Source organism: Xenopus laevis, chromosome 6S, assembly GCF_017654675.1.
Source record: "Xenopus laevis strain J_2021 chromosome 6S, Xenopus_laevis_v10.1, whole genome shotgun sequence".
In the NCBI taxonomy this organism is placed as follows: domain Eukaryota; kingdom Metazoa; phylum Chordata; class Amphibia; order Anura; family Pipidae; genus Xenopus; species Xenopus laevis.
This window is the reverse complement of record NC_054382.1, coordinates 66969759-66991201: the sequence shown is the minus strand read 5'-3', so window position 1 is coordinate 66991201 and position 21443 is coordinate 66969759. Positions and strand designations below refer to the sequence as shown.

Here is a 21443-nt window from a genome sequence, read left to right as displayed (position 1 = left end):
ACTTTCAAGAGATTATATCATTCGAATCAGTCCCTGCCCCAGTGAAGCTGAATCTCATACAGTAAATGCACAGTGCTCTCAATTTAATTAGGAGCCTAATTTAAAAAAAAAAATTAAAATATCTGCTCCTTTTTTTATGTGACACAGTGAAACCCTACAAAAGCCTTTCACTTGGCTTGATCTAACCCAAGGACCCCAGCCCTGCAAGGCACCTCCACAATGAATTAGCTAGGCTTCTTGTGTCCTATATGAAGACTGATTTTATTAATGTGAATTGAATAAGCTGCATGAAACATTTAGTACATGTGTAACCAACTTCAGTCTCTAGTACTAAAACTGAAAAATTGTAGCAGACAGTCTGAGCAATGCAATGCTTATCCCTTTCTTTGAACCTAAAGCTGTGCTGCTGCTAATGTGTGTTGTTTTTATTAGCATAACAGTTTTAACTGAACTTTCTCTGTGCATTTTGTAGAATAACAGGTTATAGCATGAATAAAATGCAAAGTACTATCCGTCTCTCATTTTACAGACTAAATGCCCCATTTCACACAGTAAATGACCAAATCTGTTCTATAAAAGTGGAATTAACAAAATACAGGAATCCAATTTTGCATGTAATTCACATTATATACACAGCAATTCTATAATGAAACAAATAATATTACACTGTTAAACAACAAGCTAATTTTCAACTCAATCTGATCTGGTATTATCTCATAATCACAAAATGTGGTACAGTATAAATAGTCCATACTAAAACTGCTTATCCAAAAACAGAGCACACATTTTTGCAAACACAAAATATACCAATATTGTGCTTTTTAACTAATGCATTCTGCTTATTGATGTTTCTTGGTCCACATCGTAATTTAAATTTAAAATATGTAAAAGAAGCATTAAGAGGCAGATTTATCAAGGGTCAAATTTTGAAGTAATGGTAGTTTTTTTGAACTCGAAATTCAAATTAAAAACGACCAATCAAAATTTATCAGAAAATCTAATGTTTTTTTTTATGACCAAATAGGTCCATTTTTGATCTAATTAGAATCGTACGAATCGTAAGATTCAAAGTTTTTTTTAAAAAAAAACCCTTCAATTTCTCACCAATTGACTCCAAATAGGTTCTAGGAGGTCTCCCATAGGCTAAAAAAGCAATTGGGCAGGTTTTAAATGGTGAATGGTCGAAGTCAAATTTTTAAATAGACAGTCGATGATAAATTTTGAATTTTTGAATTTTTTTATTTATTTTTTTAAAAATTTGAATCCAATTTGGACTATTCTCTAGTCGAAGTATACAAAAATTATCTTGAAATTTGAATTTTTTTAATTCAAATTTTCACTTCGACTTTTGATAAATCTGCCCCTAAATGTATTATGTATTTTGACGAGACCAAGATCTATTCGTGTATACAATATGAAAAATGTTAATAATTTATTGTTCATGCTTTTTACGGATATTTTAAAAGAACAAAATTAATGCAATGCCCACCCTCCATATAAGAATAGATGCAAATCCCATCCATCAAAATCTGGTTTCAAAATCTAGTGGGTGAAGGCTGTTTTAGCAGCAAAGAGAGGACCACCTTGGGTTTTATAGTTGTCCAAATATTTTTAGACTATATTCTAAAATATATAATGTGTTTACTATAACTAACTTACATTTACAGTGTCTGGTTTCAAGTGCAAGCTGCTTTTGCATCTGCTCCATTTTATCCAGCATGCCATGTGAATCTGGCAAGTCTGGTAAAATATTAAAGGAAAAATTATAGTTAGGAGCAAAATGTAATGAGTACTCATAATGCCCATAATGCACTGTTTTAATTGCATTCCAAAGTAACTGCAGACACCTCTATCCAATGGAAATGTATGGGCTAAATTCTGGAGACTAAAATATTTTCTGCAAATAGTTTATATTGTGCACTTGGGTGCCAATTGCAACAACCAAGAAAAGGTGTGGCATGTGGGTGGCCCATGGGCATCCATATAAACAGTCTTACTAAATTGCATTTTAGACCACTTAACAAGTGCTATGTAAAGCAGAAACCCTGTACTTTCCACCTTCTATAAAGCAAGCATAATCCATTGCATTCTAGATATGGCAATTATAATGAAGTACACCTTTAATATATTATTAATGATTAGTGATGGGCATCACTAATTTTGCATCACCAAAAATTCACGAAATGGCAAAATGCATTGATGTCTATGGGTGTCCATTTTTTTTTGTTGCGCGACAACTTTTTTAACCAATTGAAGTCTATGGGCGTCATTTTCGCTGAAAAAAATTTAGCTCATCAGTATTAATGCAATTGAACTAAAATCTGTTATAGGTTTTGCATGTTGTATACTCAAAAATAAACAGACTTAGAGATAAAAATACATTTTATTTTTCTTAAAGAAGATGCAGTTTTTTTGCTGATCAAAAATTTTTGAATCTTGAGCATACATTTTCGGGATTTCTTACCATAGGTGATTGTCCATAATCTGCTTTGGCAGCACACCTTTCCCTTATCTTCCACTGAGCTACAGTACATACAGATTTTATGACCTTGCCAGTTCAACAGATAAAATCAAGTTTTTGCTGGAACTCTACTGAAATAAATGCAGCTTCCTGTAAGGAAAAGTGATTTTTACATTTTGCAATGAGCATAAAAGTGCATGCTGTCCATACAGTAATACTAAATCTGCTTCCATTGTTTACTTAAAAAAAGTGGAGACACTTTAAAAAAAAAACTGTAGAACACTTACAATTTCTTGAAATATATTTAACAATATATGCTTAATATACACTACATATTTCTTAAAATGTATTTAATAAACAATGCAGGTACATACTACATTTAGAAACCAGGGTAATGCATACACAATATGTACAGTACTACCACGTTCCATATAATACCACAAAGGTTTCCACATATGCAAAGTATCTTTGAAGATACAGTATCTAGTTGAATAAATTCAAAGTAAATTAGGACGTTTTTTTCTTGAAAAAATTTCAACACTCACCCGAATGGCTTCTTCAGTTCAAATAAAGAATTCCCTGGGAATTAAAACCCTTCACTCAATCAAAGTGGTTTCATTGAAATTCAGCAAGGTGTTGGCTGGAACTCACAGATGTATGAAAATATCATCCAGTCACAATGGTACCATTATTTTCATTGAATCAGGTATTAATCTTTCAATGTACAAGACTTGAAATGTGAATTGTTGTGAAGCTGCCGGGTTAAGGATGTCAAAGCGGCATTTTACGTTGATGACAATCTGTGCTGCAGGCCCCCTTCTCTGTTCCCTTTTCCTTGAGATGTAGATAGACTACTAAGTCTAGTCCTGAGGAGTTAGCCCTCTATGTTGGGCCATTCCCTTACAAAGCAGTTGTTTTGACTCCCCATTGTATAGATCAGAGCACTCTTCACAACTGTGAGTTTCCAATGGAACCATTGTGATACTACCCTCAAGGGTTTAAATTCTGGGGAATTACCAATTCTCTACCACTTTAGTTGAATTTAAGAAGTCTCTTGGATGAGTGGTGAAACATTTTCAAGAAAAAAAAACTCTTTATGTCCAGTTGCCTTTGAATTAATTCTACCAGATACTGTAATCATGACCTGGATAAATGAGAATCATCATAGACATCTTTTGAAGATGTTCTTAAAATCCTCACTTAAACAAAAGTGCTCAAAAAACAGCCAGTACATTGATATATAATGTAGTGTTGAAAGAGATTAGATATTCCTTCAGGATTTAAATAGAATAAATGGAATAATGTTTAGTAAAGGCATGTATGTTTGTTATCATTTTTAGGTTTCTGTAGGTTTTTGTTTTTTTAAAAAGCAATCTTGAAGGCTTTGCTTAATATTAGTGTGACATACTGTAGGTTTACAGCTTCATTACTGTTGTTTCTAATAATGCATTTTCTAAAATACGGTTTACAGAAGCCATGACTGTTGACCACAATCTTTGATTTGCATGTATTTGTTTTTGCATGTACTGAGTATATTGAAAATAGCCTTTTAAATCCTTAAAGGATAGATCATGTACTTCTTCCCCATGCACAATGGTTAATATAAAAAATTGTGCTTGCTGGTCTAACTAATCAACCTACACAGCAAGACATAAGCCTGTGAATCTGTGAGTGATCAGTCATACACTGAGGGCAGTAGGAATTCTGTATGCCTGAAGCTCTAAGGGACAAATCACCTGCATGAAGTAACATACATTGAACTGTTGTTATTTCCATAATCTGCTAACCAGGGGCCAGCTGAGCTGACCAGTACATTCAGTTGACAACAGGTTACACTAGGTTTTATTATCTTTATTTCTGTAACCTAAAGAGACAAGCACAAGAAAACCATTATTTCTGCCCTTAGGTTCATTTCATGTAATAATGATTAATAACCAGTCATTTATAAGTAATTTATTAATACCTTATGGGAAAGGTCCTTTTTACTTTGATCTTATTACGCAGTGTGTGTAATTAGAGATTAGTAAACAACCTGTGGTTTTGTATTTCTAACTCCTTTGTTTAGGCAACAGAATAATTGTAGTGTTAAGTCAAATTTCTTCCAAAGTTTTTCCTTATTATTTCACAACTAAACTTTTTAAATTAGCACTCTAATTTATTTTAATTTAGTCCAACAATTCTTCATATTGTATTTTTACTACTAAAGTTAATAAAACAGTAACTACTGGTACATGCTATGCCAAAATTATACCATAAAAATACTTGGAAGTGTATAATACTGTTTGTTCATTATCAGGCGCGCTCCTGCCATGCGATATATCCCCACAAGTTACCAGAAGTGGCAAAAAGCTTTTAGAGCCAAATTATTAAACCGGAAATTCCTTTTCTCTAGTGCATGGAATACATTTGCAAACTTTGCACTAATGATGCGGCACACCTCTGGACCCCCATCCAACACAGGAAAGGTAAATGTTGGAGGGGTGAAGGGGGCAGCATCGTAAGAGCCTCCTAAGGAAGGGACATGGGCTAGAATAGAGTTGTGTTGAACTCTATTTGTATGTCTATATAAACAGTAGTACTTGAGCATTACAATGTCTAGCCTACTGCTGCACTTAATGGTAATTGCCCAAACATTGTGCACTTTTTGCCCTCGTTTTTGTACCTGTATGGTATATACCCACTCACTGTAAGAGACTGTAAGCTCTACAGAGCAGTGCCCTCCTTCCTACTGTGTCTCATACCATATGTGTGGAGTCTAGACATGGGGAGATCAAAAGTCAAAAAGTTTTTTAATAAGAAAAAAACTAAAGAGTTCATGTGCATGTATTTATTAAAAAACCTGAATCTAGAAAATCTTTTATAAATGATTTGGGCAAGGCAAATTTTAATTTGCATATGCAAATTAGTTACACATGGGAAAAAGATTTACATTTCCTTGTTTGTGTGAATAAAAGTCACATGATTTTAAGGATCTGGATTCAGTTTGGGAACACACAGATTCTGGAGAATCTAAATAGTGCTGAAAAGCCCAAATCCCAAGCCAAATCCTGCATACAGTGCATCCTTACTAAATACTGTTTTTTATTGACTTAATTTTCACAACCACAAACACACAATTCCTTGTGTCATCTGGTTTACATCTTCTTAGCAGTATGATGGTCATGACCATTATTCCATAAAAAGTTTAAGATGTTATTTTCTGAATTTACTGAATTGTGTGTTGTAGAATGCAAACCTATATACATGGGGATACTGTAATTATACTATTACCCTCTTTTGATATTTTGTGTCATATTATAGTTTCATATTTCTTATATTTTATATTTCATGAGTTCATGTGACCCATTTACTCAGCTAGGCTTCCTTATATCTCTCACTCTCATTGATAAATCAGTCACATGCATTTTGAAGTAACAAATACAGTATTAACTAGCCTTATACATAAAGGTTATATTATTCTGCTTTATGTATTGGGGCAGTGACTCTATCTGCATCTGCAAAACCTTGCCATAGGGCAAGTTCAAGATTTTATATGCCAGAAAGGAAGAAGAAATAGATATAAATACCACAAAATGTATTCTGCCAAGAAATTTCAAAATACAATAAAAATCTTTCACTAGAAAATACAACTCATATACGCTAATTGACACAGTATTATGCATTACTTAAAAGCACAATTTAACATTTTTTTCAGTTTACTGACAACAGCCTGATAGTGAAGGGCAAATTTGTCCCATTTTGCTTCACCTAAAAATTAGCGAAATGGCAAAAAAAATGCAAATGGAAAAAAAAATTCAAATACATTGACGTCAATGGGCATCCAAACAGTTTTGACGCGCAATAATTTTTATGCACACGTCCATTTAGATGCACAACAATTTTTTTTGACGAGAAAGATTTTTCGTCTTTGAATTTTCACCTCAGTTTCCCAAAAACATTCGCCACAAATCCATTCCTTGACTAATTGAATTGCCCATCACTACAGCCTGATAACTTACTTTATTTTGCTTGCCATTTACAAATTAAAAATACTTTGGTAATAGATTATGTTTCAACAATTTAGTGAATCCCTGTTACACCTTGTTGATAGGGTTGGCACCTTTTCTGGAAAATATACATCTTTTTATAAATGTATCATTTTTCCCCATCAATAATATGAATATCAGGATCATTTTATGGGCTTGAGGCTAAAATACAGGCTGTGACCAGCCTACTTATTGATCATTGACATTTACACATATGTTCTTTTTGCAGTGCTTTTCACTGTAATGGTGGAAATATGAATATATTCAGAAGTTGTGCTTTCATACACTGTTCAAGGCTTTATTTATAATAATATTTTCATAATTCAAATAAAAAAGGACTTATCCTAGATATCAGAAATGTAAAGAAGAAAGCTTTTCTTACAAGGTACAGTAACTATAGTCATCAAACCACAAAGAGCAACTACAAACTTTGTCAGGTTCATTTTTTGAATAAGAATCAACCAATAATTCTGCACGCACAGGACATTTGCTTTCTCTGGATTATATGTCCAGCAATTAATGATGCATGTGCGGAAAAATGACATTAGTTTAATCTCAGTTTATAAAATGCTTTTTTCAAGTTGCATGTGGCTGACAAAGTGTTATTTTGGAATGAACATTAATACCATATTATTCAGGCTTTTATAGAGTTCATTTATTGTAATTGGGATCTTATTATGGAGTTGTCATAATTTGGCTCATAAAATCTTTATGGTTTTGTTTTGAATGTTGCACATACTTAATTGTCATATATTGTATTTCACATACAATGAAGCACAATTATTTCTAGAAAGTATTTTGCATTTTACATTTTAACCTGCTGTTCAGATGTGTGTGTTTTCATTTCCCTTTTGTTATAAACAGCTTGTTTTCCCCTTTCTATATAAACAAAACACATTTAATTTGCTACTATGAAAATAGATTATAGAAGTTTTAAAACATATATTTTGCATTTCATGAAGATGATGAATATAGCCTTAGTGTAATTTTACAGGTTCAACATACATTTTGAGTCTTTGACTTATTTGATTTATGTGTATTAGTTTAAATTGGTTTTCAAATAAAAAACCCACCTGCCAGGCTACAACTATGCACTCTGATAGCTGCTTAAGGGTTTTAGAGGTTCAGATATCTACAAAAGATAGGGGGTATATAGGTTCAGATATCTGCTTTACTGCAGTAAAACATTGCCCCCGTCAGATTTTATTTTATCATTTCAACTGCTGCAGATGAATAACTGTTTACCAGTGTGGATTAATAGACAAACACTGCTCTTTAATTTTCATACATCATAGAATAATAGAAGGCACTATTTTGCCCAGGTGTTATTATAAAGATCCTTGCTTTTAAACAGGTGTCTAAATACTACCTGCTGATTGGGTTTCTCCCATATTTCCGAAAAACATTCTTTGTTGATGCATATAAAATATTAAGCTTTATGAACATACCATTTTGTTTTAATCAAATATATAAATTTTAGTGTTTTGGAAACAAATTTATAATTGACAATAAAGTTCATAGTATAAAAGGAATCTATAAAAAAGGCACAACATTTAGAGAAATAAATTTGATGTAATTGGGAATTAATGCACTTTTCATTTTTAGTATACATTGCAAAGGTGTTTTTAAAATTGAAAAATTGAGTATTTCTTTTAGTCCTTACAATATAAATTTGCTCATTACAGGCACCCAGGGATGGATATACATGTGATGGCAAAGTTGTCAGCTGAAGAAGTGATATATCATTTTAGTACAGTAAAAGTCCATGTTGCATGGTGAAGTTAAAAAAGTTCAAAGCTGGATCCTACAATTTTGCTACACGTATTGGAATTTTAACACCCCGGCTGTAGGGAAGTCTTTTCCAATGCTTACAAGGAACTCCTTATCGCTGCTTCTCTGGTTATTTTTTGATGGAGGTCTTTTAACACCATTACAGCCACAGCAGCCACCACAGATTCCATCACTGAAGCAGAGAGAAAATGCTATTATCACAATGCCAGGACCAAGATCAGCCGCTCAGCGGGTTAAACGAGGCTGGATATGGAATCAGTTCTTCGTGCTTGAAGAATATATGGGTTCTGAACCACAGTATGTGGGAAAGGTATAGCATTTATTTTTCTTAAAAAAAACACATTAATTTTGAAATTTTGACTGATATGCAATACAATCAGTTTCACTATTTTTTTTAAATTCAGGCACTCTGCTTTAATAGTTGATTACATGTATAAACCACTATAATTACAAAATTCCTGACAGAAAATTGCTTTAAAATTGCTTTAAAATTTGAAAACAATTTGTTTCACTGTGTTTTAATTTATGATTGCAAACTTCAAAGGGTTGATGTGTTTAACCATTATGAACTTGATTGTTAAAGAGATATAATGGGTGCGGAGGTTAATGGCTACCACCAAATCAATCAATAGCTATCTGCTCTTAATTTATATTGACAGAAGGCACTATACCTGCGTAATAAACATAACACAAACGTAATTTATCACACAGTAACACTTAAATTAGACTCTACCTGTAGTCTACCCACTCGCCATTCAATGTGTAATGTGTTTACTTCTCCTGAGTTTAGTAAAAAGGAGACCCATCATCATGACTGAGACCTGTGCAACATATATGGGAGCCTACCTAATTGTTGGGCTTGTCATCCAATACCTGTATAACAGATAACACAGGCCTGCATGACCTGAGTAGAAGATTATTTTCCTTAAATACTGTACATCGAAGACACACTTGGCATGCAATTCTCCCAGTTATTCCCAGATTTCCCCAGGTGAGCAAGGGAGTGGTCTCAAAAAAACAAAAGACAGTAGTACACTACCCTCATTCCAGGCCCGGACTGGCAATCTTTGGGTTCTGGCAAATGCCAGAGGGGCTGCTATAAGTTGCCATAGAAAGTCACTATTCAGTGGACTGGGGGGGGGGCTGTTTGGGCCTCTATGTGGGCTGGTTGGGTCTCTGTGTACGTGAAATGCCAGGGCCTATTTTAATTCTCAGTCCAGATCTGCCTCATTCTAATACTACTTTTGAAGTGTTCTCCCCATTACATACCAATATCTCATTTTCAATAATACACATAGAAGAGGGAAATCTTTAAATAGCACTTGAATTATCTGTGCAACACTAACTTACAAAATAAGATACAGAAAACTTTCCTTTTCATACAAATTATTTAATTTAACTTTAAGAAGGCAATCACAGTGTCTTACTTACTGTATATATTTATTTGCTGATTAGCTTTTTCAGTTTCTCATATCAGAGAAACTCCAGTACATACACTACCCATTTCCCCAGTACTGTTTCTCCCTACATTACATGTAAAGTTATTTAATCATATATATAAAAAAAAACATTTAGGGGCCAATTCACTAACTTCGAGTGAAGGATTCAAAGTAAAAAAACTTCGAATTTCGAAGTATTTTTTGGGCTACTTCGACCATCGAATGGGCTACTTCGACCTTCGACTACGACTTCGAATCGAAGGATTCAAACTAAAAAATCGCTCGACTATTCGATAGTCGAAGTACGGTCTCTTTAAAAAAATCTTCGACCCCCTAGTTCGCCATCTAAAAGCTACCGAAGTCAATGTTAGCCTATGGGGAAGGTCCCCATAGGCTTGCCTAACTTTTTTTGATTGAAGGATATTCCTTCGATCGTTGGATTTAAATCTTTCGAATCGTTTGATTCAAAGGATTAAATCGTTCGATCGAAGGAATAATCCTTCGATCGTACGATCGCACTATTTGCGCTAAATCCTTCGACTTCGATATTCGAAGTCGAAGAATTTCTATTCCCAGTCGAATATCGAGGGTTAATTAACCCTCGATATTCGACTCTTAGTGAATCAGCCCCTTATTGTATACCAATATAATATATTCAATAATACACATTGAATAGGAAATCCTTTATATAGTTATTTAATTATTTGAGCAACATCAGCTACTCAATAATATATGCAAAACTTGTATTTCTATACAAAAGACTTATTTTAACTTTAACATGGCAATCAGTGTGTCTTACTTATACATTTTTTTGCTGATTAGCTTAATCAGATTCACAGATCAGAAGTGACTTTAAGTAGTTGCCTTCATCAAGGAAAGGCTGACCTAATACGCTTGCTCTACATAACTTTCTAAACATCAGTTCAATATTTTATTCTAACACCAACAGAAATCCTTAAAAAAAAAATCACAATTACTAAAAACAGGCCTACACATCCCAAAGAATCTCTAGATTCTGCAGATTTAGTAAACTTATGTCAGTGATTGTAATGGCATGGTAAGCTCATCATTTATAAAGCCAAAACTGAAAAACATGAGAGACTCACTCTGCTTAGCATTATTATCTGATCAAAATGAAATTACTATACCTTCTCAATTTAAGAATAGTATTTATTATTTTTTATTGATTTATTGGCCACAGCATTGCTCCAGAAAGAAGAATGCTCATCTATAAATGTAATTTGTGTTTATTGTTTTGCCACCAATTCTTTTTCTTATTTGAGCCCCCAAAGCAATGTGCAAAAAATAGGTGCAATGGGTACATATCGCCTTCCTCTGATGCAAAATTGCCACAGGTCTCTGCACTCTGTTTTATAGCACAGAGGCTTACAGGTTCCTTGATAAATACAATAGTACCTGTATTATGCAGCACTGTATTCATGAGGGGTGGGAGCAGGGAGGTACCGAGGTACCTAGCCAAGCCTGCCTCCTTCCCCTTACCCATCTCCTACCTTGCTCATCATTCAGACACCCAAGTTAGTAAGTGGGAGTGGGCACAGACTTTGAGGTGCAGAGAATAGACAGACTAGTGGAAGAACTACTGCCTCAATGAGCATTGGACTCCTTAGCACTTTTACCTTTCTTACCCCAGACTTCCGAACACCTTATCAGGAGAAATTATAATATTTTGGTATTCAGGGATAATTATTTTGACAATATGTTACATGTAATTTTGCACATACAGTAGAGTCCTCATTTTTACCTTCTTCAGTTTACAAGGAAAATAGTGTAAAATCAGGGGATTTGTTAAGCATTGCAGCATTAATGTTACACTATGCAGGCATGTGCAAGACCTCTCTGACAGTCACTTGGTGCAGACTAATTGGTAATTATTTCCCTGCTCCCTCTCTCCATTTCCTATGTTTGTACAGACACTAGTCTGTCACTAATACAACTAATGATGCATGGTTCACACATGAAGAAATTCAAAAGAGACTAGAACATGTTAAGATTAACAAAGGTCCAGGACCAGATGGTATTCATCCCAGGGTAATTAGTGAGCTTAGCTCTGTGATTGCCAAACCTCTTTACTTAATTTTTCAGGATTCATTGAGATCTGGCATAGTGCCGAGAGACTGGCGAATTGCTAATGTGGTGCCTCTATTCAAAAAAGGATTCCGTTCTCAGCCTCAAAACTATAGGCCAGTTAGTCTGACGTCAGTGGTAGGAAAGCTTTTCGAAGGGTTAATAAAGGATAAGATACTGGACTTCATAGCAAATCATAATACTATGAGTTTGTGCCAGCATGGTTTTATGCGTAATAGATCTTGCCAGACTAACTTAATTTCTTTTTATGAGAATGTAAGTAGAGACCTCGATTCTGGGATGGCAGTGGATGTGATTTACTTAGATTTTGCTAAAGCATTTGATACAGTGCCACACAAAAGGTTACTGGTTAAATTAAGGAATGTTGGCCTGGAACATAGTATTTGTACCTGGATAGAGAACTGGCTAAAAGATAGACTACAAAGAGTGGTGGTAGATGGAACATTTTCTAATTGGACCAGTGTTGTTAGTGGAGTACCGCAGGGCTCTGTACTAGGTCCCTTGCTTTTCAACTTGTTTATTAATGACCTGGAGGTGGGCATTGAAAGTACTGTTTCTATTTTTGCAGATGATACTAAATTGTGCAGAACTATAGGTTCCATGCAGGATGCTGCCACTTTGCAGAGTGATTTGTCTAAACTGGAAAACTGGGCAGAAAACTGGAAAATGAGGTTCAATGTTGATAAATGCAAGGTTATGCACTTTGGCAAAAATAATATAAATGCAAGTTATACACTAAATGGCAATGTGTTGGGAGTTTCCTTAAATGAAAAGGATCTAGGGGTCTTTGTAGAGAACACGTTGTCTAATTCTGGGCAGTGTCATTCTGTGGCTACTAAAGCAAATAAAGTTCTGTCTTGCATAAAAAAGGGCATTAACTCAAGGGATGAAAACATAATTATGCCTCTTTATAGGTCCCTGGTAAGGCCTCATCTGGAGTATGCAGTGCAGTTTTGGACTCCAGTCCTTAAGAGGGATATAAATGAGCTGGAGAGAGTGCAGAGATGTGCAACTAAATTGGTTAGAGGGACGGAAGACTTAAATTATGAGGGTAGACTGTCAAGGTTGGGGTTGTTTTCTCTGGAAAAAAGGCGCTTGCGTGGGGACATGATTACACTTTACAAGTACATTAGAGGACATTATAGACAAATGGCAGGGGACCTTTTTACCCATAAAGTGGATCACCGTACCAGAGGCCACCCCTTTAGACTAGAAGAAAAGAACTTTCATTTGAAGCAACGTAGGGGGTTCTTCACAGTCAGGACAGTGAGGTTGTGGAATGCACTGCCGGGTGATGTTGTGATGGCTGATTCAGTTAATGCCTTTAAGAATGGCTTGGATGATTTTTTGGACAGACATAATATCAAAGGCTATTGTGATACTAAGCTCTATAGTTAGTATAGGTATGGGTATATAGAATTTAATTAAAAGTAGAGAGGGGAGTATGTATGTATGCTGGGTTTTCATTTGGAGGGGTTGAACTTGATGGACTTTTTTTTTTAACCCAATTTAACTATGTAACTATGTAACTTATCTATAATTTACAGTGCTTAATACCATCAACCAGCCTTCTAATGTAAACAATAGAGTGAATAAACATTTAAATTTTTTTTACTTTAAACTATTTACAAAGGGCTTTATGCAGACAGATAAATGTAACATATCCAAGAAAATGAAAGCAAGAATGTAAATGTGAATCAAAACTTGTGAATACATTTAAAAATATATATTTATGACAACTTAAGTAAAAAGTTGAAAATCAATTACCCTACTACTACTGCTTGGACTTTTTGAGTAACTCACTGTATTATATTTCTGAAATGAAAACTGAAATGGTAAAATATACTTTTCTGTGGATATGGATGTCCATGGATAAGCTCTTCATCAGCCTCTAAATGATAATGTGCAGTGCTTTCTAAATAATTTTAACAATGTTAAACCATTATAAGCAACCTAGCCAGTATAATTAATATTAATTTCTATTAAAATGTGTTCTGTTTAATTTCAACTGCCAGTTGTTATTATTTTTACTGTTACTTCCTCCCCTAGAAAAGTTACTTTAAACAGAGCTAATTATCCTCAGTTATTGTCTGTGTCCCAAGCTTGCAGACAATGAAATAGTAACTATACTGGGATAGGTAGGGGATGGGTAACTTGAGTAACTGCCTTCTGTTACTCCAGTTGCTCTAAAGATCCATATCATTTGTAATAGTTCTTACTCAACAGCTATTTTTACTATCTTGCAAACACAAATCTTTCTAGTTAAACAAACGGTATAGATAATAGAAGAAGAATACTGATACTGTCGTGGGAAAACATGCTTTTTTTCAAAACACATCAGTTAATAGTGCAGCTCCAGCAAACTTCTGCACTGAAATCAGTTTTTCAAAAGAACAAACCGATACTATATTTAATTTTGAAAACTGACATGGGGCTAGACATATCAGTTTCCAAAGTGACCTCAGTCATGTGACGTGCTCCAAGTTGGAGTGATGTCACCCCCTCTCTTTCCGCCCAAGCAGCCTAAAAACAGAACAATGGGAATGGTAACCAAATAACAGCTCCCTGACACAAGATAACAGCTCCCTGATAGACATAAGAACAACACTCCATAGTAAAAAAGAGGTAGAAACAATAGCCTGTTTGTAAGCAGTTCCATCAAGAAGTGCTGTTCTCTTTCTGAAAGCACATGACCAGGCAAAATTACCTGAGACGGCTACCTACACACCAATATTACAAGGTACACTAAAAAATACACTTGTTGGTTCAGGAATGAAATTGTTTATGGTAGAGTGAATTATTTGCAGTGTAAACAGTATAATTTAGAAATAAAAACAATACCAAAAAAAATCATAATAGGATCCCTTTAATATCACACCAATAACTAAACCCCTCCAACAGTTCTATAAAAAGCTGGAATTATTTTTACATATTTTCATTGTGTTTCCTGTAGTGCAATGCTTGCCATCTCCCTTTTCATTTTATTTTATTTTATATATACATCTAGATCAAAAAAATATATTGAACAATAAAAAGTTGTAACAATAGTCAACTTCTCAGATCCCCCATTATTGAGAACAATGGATGTATTTTAGATCCTGGGATGTTAAAAAAGTTTAAAGTAACAGTTCATTTAAAAATAGAAACTTGGGTAAATAGGCTGTGTAAAATAAAAAAAATGTTGCTAATATAGTTAGTTAGCCAAAAATGCAATTCATAAAGGCTGGGATGATAGGATGTCTAACATAGCAGAACCCAATGTCCTGCTTTTCCGCTTAGTCAGCAACTATAAAGTGGGGCCACATGAGACATAATTGTCCAGTGAGTTTGCAAATGATCCTTAGCATGCAGCTCAGTTTCAAAAGCAAACAGGTATGACCCATGTGCCACCCCCTTAAGTCACTGATCAAACTCAATGTAAGTGGTTTGATTTAACCTATGTTCTATAATGGGGCATATCTGGATAGATAACTATTTTATTGGGTATCTATGAATATGCCTAGTTTGTCTAAGAATATCACCATATGCATTTTCAAGATTTTCAACATTTCAAGATTTTTTTTATCAAAAGGTAAAGTGATAAAGGTTGAGAAATCTTTAATGATTTATAACAATTTTCCTGTTAATGTGTTCGCACAACAATCTTTCACTAGGGATGTAGCGAACCGCCGAGTATGTGTTCGCGAACACCGGTAAAAAATGCGAACAGTTCGCGAACTGTTCGCGAACTTCGAACATCCGAAAATCGTTCAATTCGAACGATCGAAGGATTTTAGTGATCGAATGGTCGAACGATTTTGACGCGAACGCCTATTGGCGAACGTCGCGCGACGTTCGCGAACTTGCGGCGGACGCGAACAGTCGAAGTTCGCGCGAACTAGTTCGCCGGCGAACAGTTCGCTACATCCCTATCTTTCACTGATTGCATGTATTTATTCATAATTTATGAGTGGGAGATGGTATGTTGCATACTTTAGTTTGTTCAGTGTAAATGGAAACTGCCATCTCCATAGATCACATACTGTACCATAACATGTTTTAAACATTAATTACGCCATTTTTCCAGGAGACTATTATGAATGTAAAGATTTAAATACCAATTACATTTTTTAATGTAAATGAAGTTAATGGAGAATGGAATGAAATGGGGAGGGAAGATGAAATTCATTGAACAAAGATGGAAAATAATACATTCATGATTGCACATATTTCCTGCTGCGTATCTTAACATTCTTTTAATCTGGTTTCAGATGTGTGATTCATCATAGAATATTTACTAAATGTACAGTATTATTTCCTGCATACGTAAAGACTAGTTCCATTAAAATGTGAATAAATGTTGCCTAATTATCTTAATAAATGCACACATGTAATTAAGATAGACTAAAATGTTTTTTTATTCTCAAATATTTCATAGAACACAAAGCTTTTTTCTTATGATGACTGCAAAACCATAAATCCTTGCCACTGAGCTCTCTAAAGTGTTTTTATTAAAGATTCATAGAACAATAGCGAAAATTACTTGACATCCTTATATCAATCACAATGTTTATACAGCAGCTTTCAGATATAGTGAGTCACATTAAAACTGCAGAATTATTATGAAGCATAATGTGCTATATTATATTGTCAGATATAACAAAGAATGAATGTCTACACAATATCAGTCTTTTATTTAAATTACACAGCTCAACTGTCTTTTCTGTGAGAAAGTTACACATTTATACATTATGAAATATTCATTAGATGACAGGAGACAACTTTATGTTCATTCATAGTGAGGTCTGCTTTGGTAAATATAATTTGAAAACGTCTTGTAATACAGATAAACAGGCAAGTTGTATCTATTGTTGTGTAACAAACAATGCTTATAGTCAGATGACAGCTTTGTACAAATGTTTACAAAGAACTATGCAGTCATTACCATTATATAATTCAATTAGCTATACGTCATTTAGAGTCTTAATTTGCTTGGAAGAAATGGATTTAGGAAATGCTATACATGTTAATGAAACAGTTCTTGCATGTAATAGAAAAATGTAAATGTAACTAAACATTGTTATAGCACCTACTTGGTGACAAAATGTATTTATTTTTTATTTATTTTATCATATTATAATTATTTAGGAGCAAACCTATTTCTTTCACAATTGCTCCATTCATTTTATTTGGATTGCAAAGTGAAGCATTTATGGTACAGGAGATTGTTCCCTAATAATATACTGTAAATTTTCCTTCCTCTCTCTAAGTTCAGACTGGGACTTTTCTTATACTGCAGATATATGTTTGGCAAATCATCTGATTTTTAATGGACTAGTAACACCAACAGGCCCAGATTTGTGGCAAGGTCACTAAGGCCTGGACCTAGGACGGCAGAAATTCAGGGGTGGTATGCCGCCCAGCTGCCTTGAAGTATGTTTCGCATGCGCATATTCAAGATGTGCGCATGCACATATACCTATATATATATATATGTGTGTTTGTGTGTGAATGTGGCCTCAATGTGGTCTCAATTTAAGGAACTATAAATATCAGCAGACAGCTTTTGGAGGAGGGGAATTCTATGGGTTTCCTGATTCCATTCAGGGAGTTAAATTACATTGCACCTTATGATGCCCCCCATTCACGGCAATGTTGATCTCCCCCCTCTGGGTTGTTCCATAGAAGGAACCATTGAAATTTAGGCTCATACACCATCTTTCATACCCTGAGGAAGGGTCCATGAATGATGACATTGCTTGTACAGAGTCACTTACACTTCCTTTGACAAGGCTTCAGAGCTGCTGAGAGCAGCAGGAGAGGGTGGTTTGATGGTGAAGGCTGACACTGGCTTACTGATGTACCCAAAATGCTTTAATCTGTTGGGTTGCTGTTGGAGGGAGCAGATTTACATAGACAAATGCCTTCTGATAGGATGATCCTTCAGTACTTTCCTGGAATGGGTTGTGAGGGTTGAGTTAGGGGTGCAGTCAACAATACACTACATGAATGACTTTTTGTTTGTAGGTCCAAGAGATTTACTACAGTCCCAGCTACTGCTGGGCACCATGAAAATGGTGGCAAGGAAATGAAATACCGAAGGGACAGCTACAATAGTAAAGTTTATGGGTGTCAAACTTGATTCAGACCTCATGGAATTTAATTTACCTTAAGATAATATAAGGTTCTCAGGGGCTATGATTGTACCAAGCCAAAGCTTCCAAGAAAATTATAAATTCACTCCCCAGGAGTCTGAAATAATATTGCAGATGCTCTTTCTTGTTTTCAGTGGACCTGGTTTCACAAGCTGGCCCTCAGCAAAACAAGAGGGTCTATGTTGACTGGTCAGTCTGGCTTTGGGATTTGGTGGCTGGAAAGTGGCAGAAGTAGTGAAGAGCTTGGTTGCCATGGCTACATGGGCCAGGTATTCCAGGGTATGGGATGATTGGGAATTTGTCAGGTGGTGTAAGTATGAGTGTAAGTATGAGGGGTTAGACAACAACAGGGGAGTACTGATATGGTGGATCAGTGAGTTACACAAAGGAGGTACTTCTACAGCATCATTGGACAGAGATCAAGGGCCTCCCTGACCACGCTAAAGACATTGTTATATGACAGCCACTAAAAGGGTACCGTAGGCAAAAAGGAAAAGTTAATTACAATAGAAAAATGGTTACTTAGTTTGCTGAAACTGTTAAGTCAGAAGTTAATAAACATGTTTTTCGGATTTTGAAGTGGTTCTATTCGGTTTTACATAGAGCTTGGTTAGTTTGTCTTAAAGGGAGGCAGTTGGGGCTCAACAAGGAAACTGCAATGCTAAGATGGATGGTTTTCAGGAGGATGGTCTGTGGCAAACTTTATTGCGGTTCATGGAGAGGGCATGGATGTAGGGAACCCCAGGCATCTTTATTGTACACTTGGGAGGAAATGACTTATGCACTATTCACTATGACAATTTTGATAAAAGAAATAAAATAAAATACTTTAATTGTGGGGGCTTGTCCTTGTTTGCTAGTGGCTTGGTCTGACATTCTGTCCAGGTTACAGTGAGAATAAAAGTTAACTAAGTTTGTAGTTCACAATGGGGGTCTGGTAATTTCGCACAGAGATTTCGAGATGAATATGGCAGTATGGTTTGGCACCAATGGTGTACACCCTAATGAGTTTGTTTATGACATGCACAACTTTGATTGAAGAGAGGGGGTTCAACTTGTCCTGTCTTTGTGGGGTGCAAAAAAAGCTTGAAAGGGTCCAACTTTTCTGCTGCTGGTGATGGCTCATGGGAACAGCATCTTCTATTTGGCATAATTCAGTTGAAAATGGAAAGCCCTACTGAGCAATGATCCCAGTGGGGAGATGGCAAATAGAGTGATTTTGAGGGAGGCGCTTGGCTAGCCGTTGTGGCAGCAGCCTTTGTTCTATTTGGTAAAATGGGTAAGGCCTAAATCCGGCCAACAAAATGGGTGTTTTCCATGGGACATCCACCAGGTATGAGTTTTATATCAGTTGGAAGTTCTATGATAAATAATGAATGGATTTTGTTCATACTAATGCATTCTCGTTAGTAAACACTGTGGCCTTGTTTGACTTATTTCAGGATGAGGTTCGGTAAATTGATACATGGTAGGTATAATGTTGCAACATCAACAATATTGTTGCCATTACTTTTTCCCTCAAATTTCCAACTTGGAATTTCAATTGTTTATAGTTGCTAAGGCAACAATTATAGCAACCAGGAAGAAATTCAGAAATCTGTAAATAATATGATAAGGAGCAGGCCTAAAGGGAAATAAGCAAAATTAAATAAACTGAGAAGTTCTGAGGTTTTTGTTGTTGTTTTTTTTTTTTCATTGCTGAGGTCAGTGACACCAACAACCATAATATAAAATAAATAAACAAATAAATAATAATAACAATTTGAAAAGTTACTAAGAATGATTTAACATACTAAAAATAAACTTAAGATGTAATTTCATAAAAAATTGTTCAGCCAGCAAATCGTGGTTTTGAATCCACAAATATATTTAGCATTTTAGTATATTTAGGAAGTATTTACAGGATTTTTTACTTATTAAAAATATAAACTTACTTAAGTATGAGCTTTTCTCTGCATCTAGATACTGTTGATAGCTATGATTATACTATTGTATAAATCAATGACAACATGTCAGATTCTTGACGGCTAAAACAAATTGGGGATAACTGCATTCATCCAACTTGGCTATGGATGCCTAAAACACAGTATTTTAAAAGCACTGAACATCTCATAGACAGCTTATGGGTTAACACCCCATGATTTTTTGTCCAGTGTGGTTATTAGTTTCACCCTTATAATCTCTGTTCACTCATATCAGAAAGGAACATTTTGTAATTTACTTGGAGCTTGCAGCTGTTGGTGGCTAATTTATTCCCATGATAATGAAGTAACTGGGAATTTAAATGTCATTTGCACCTATTCATTAAAGTCCAATTTTGTCAATGTGAAATAGAAAAGATACTGGTAAAAAAAGACGGAGCATTACAAAGCAATTTTGTAAGTACCAATTGATTTATTCTAAGCTCAAGTCTTGGGGGCAAAGTGAATCCAAATCAACTTGTTTTCTTCTTTTTAACCCTTAATCATATGAAAAGAAGATAAAGTTATTTAGAAGAGTTGCTCCTTTAAAGGATATTGATTTGTACCCATGCCCCTATTTATGTAGGAAAACATTTCTCTAGCCATGAAGCAACAGCCTATCATATTATTATTTAGCCTGTTGCCATTAAATGTTCAAGGGGGGCGGGCATACTAACCCCTGGTATACACAGGATGATGGGGGATATTTGTTAAAGTCTGTTGACATTTTTAATTTCCAATACTTTTTTATTGACGATGGACAAATGAAATTCACAAATGCAGTAGAAAGTTATACATATCTAACACAGCTGTGAAAGAGGTGTACAAAGGTGTATACATTGAAATCATTATTCATATAAGGTGAGAAGCAGTACAGTATCCAAAGTCATTTATAATACAGAAAAAAAACCTATAAAACTAACTTAGCAAATATGAAAAAAGAAAAATATAAAAAAAGAGAGGGAGAGGGGGGAAAAAAAAAACAAAGGGTGGGGAGAGGGGAGATATTTATGCCTGAAATGTAACATCAAGAGCCAACGAACAGAGATCAAATATAATCTATCACATAACATATCCTGACCTCAGAGATGCCTTAAAAGATCCTGTAGTTTAGAGATTCTGTTATCTCCTATATATAGCAGACTCAACGTTATCCAAATGATCATTATTACCCCAAGGTAACCATTTATCATAATATTTGCATAAAGATTGGTTATTCTTTGCAATACAGTATTCCATAGTACTGGTCTCATTCATTAAACCAAGAAATTCTTTAGAATCCGGAGGTTGTGGTGATTTCCAGTTTCTTGCCAGGACTAATCTAGCTACTGACAAAATATGTGTGAGCAAGAGCTTGTGTTTCCAAGAGATAAGTTCCATGTCCATATTTAAAAGAGCAAATGTCGGTGATGATATCACCGCTGTATTCAAAACAGACTGACAAATGTCCAATATATCTGTTGACATTTTTAAAGATATCCTGATCTGCTTTGGGTTTCATTCAATAATATGAAGATTGCATAGTT

The 21443-nt window shown here is 34.9% G+C and overlaps 1 protein-coding gene across 3 annotated transcripts in view; it reads left to right on the top strand.

Annotated features, from left to right (window-relative positions):
- cdh12.S (cadherin 12, type 2 (N-cadherin 2) S homeolog) overlaps positions 1 to 21443 on the top strand; it is a 435062-nt gene that overhangs the window by 268538 nt on the left and 145081 nt on the right. For all 3 annotated transcript variants that reach the window (XM_041567647.1, XM_018241720.2, XM_041567646.1), the window contains one exon: positions 8172 to 8587. In XM_041567647.1, coding sequence (XP_041423581.1) covers positions 8252 to 8587 — 336 coding nt within the window. In that variant the 5' untranslated portion in view covers positions 8172 to 8251. The remainder of the gene's footprint in view (positions 1 to 8171; positions 8588 to 21443) is intronic.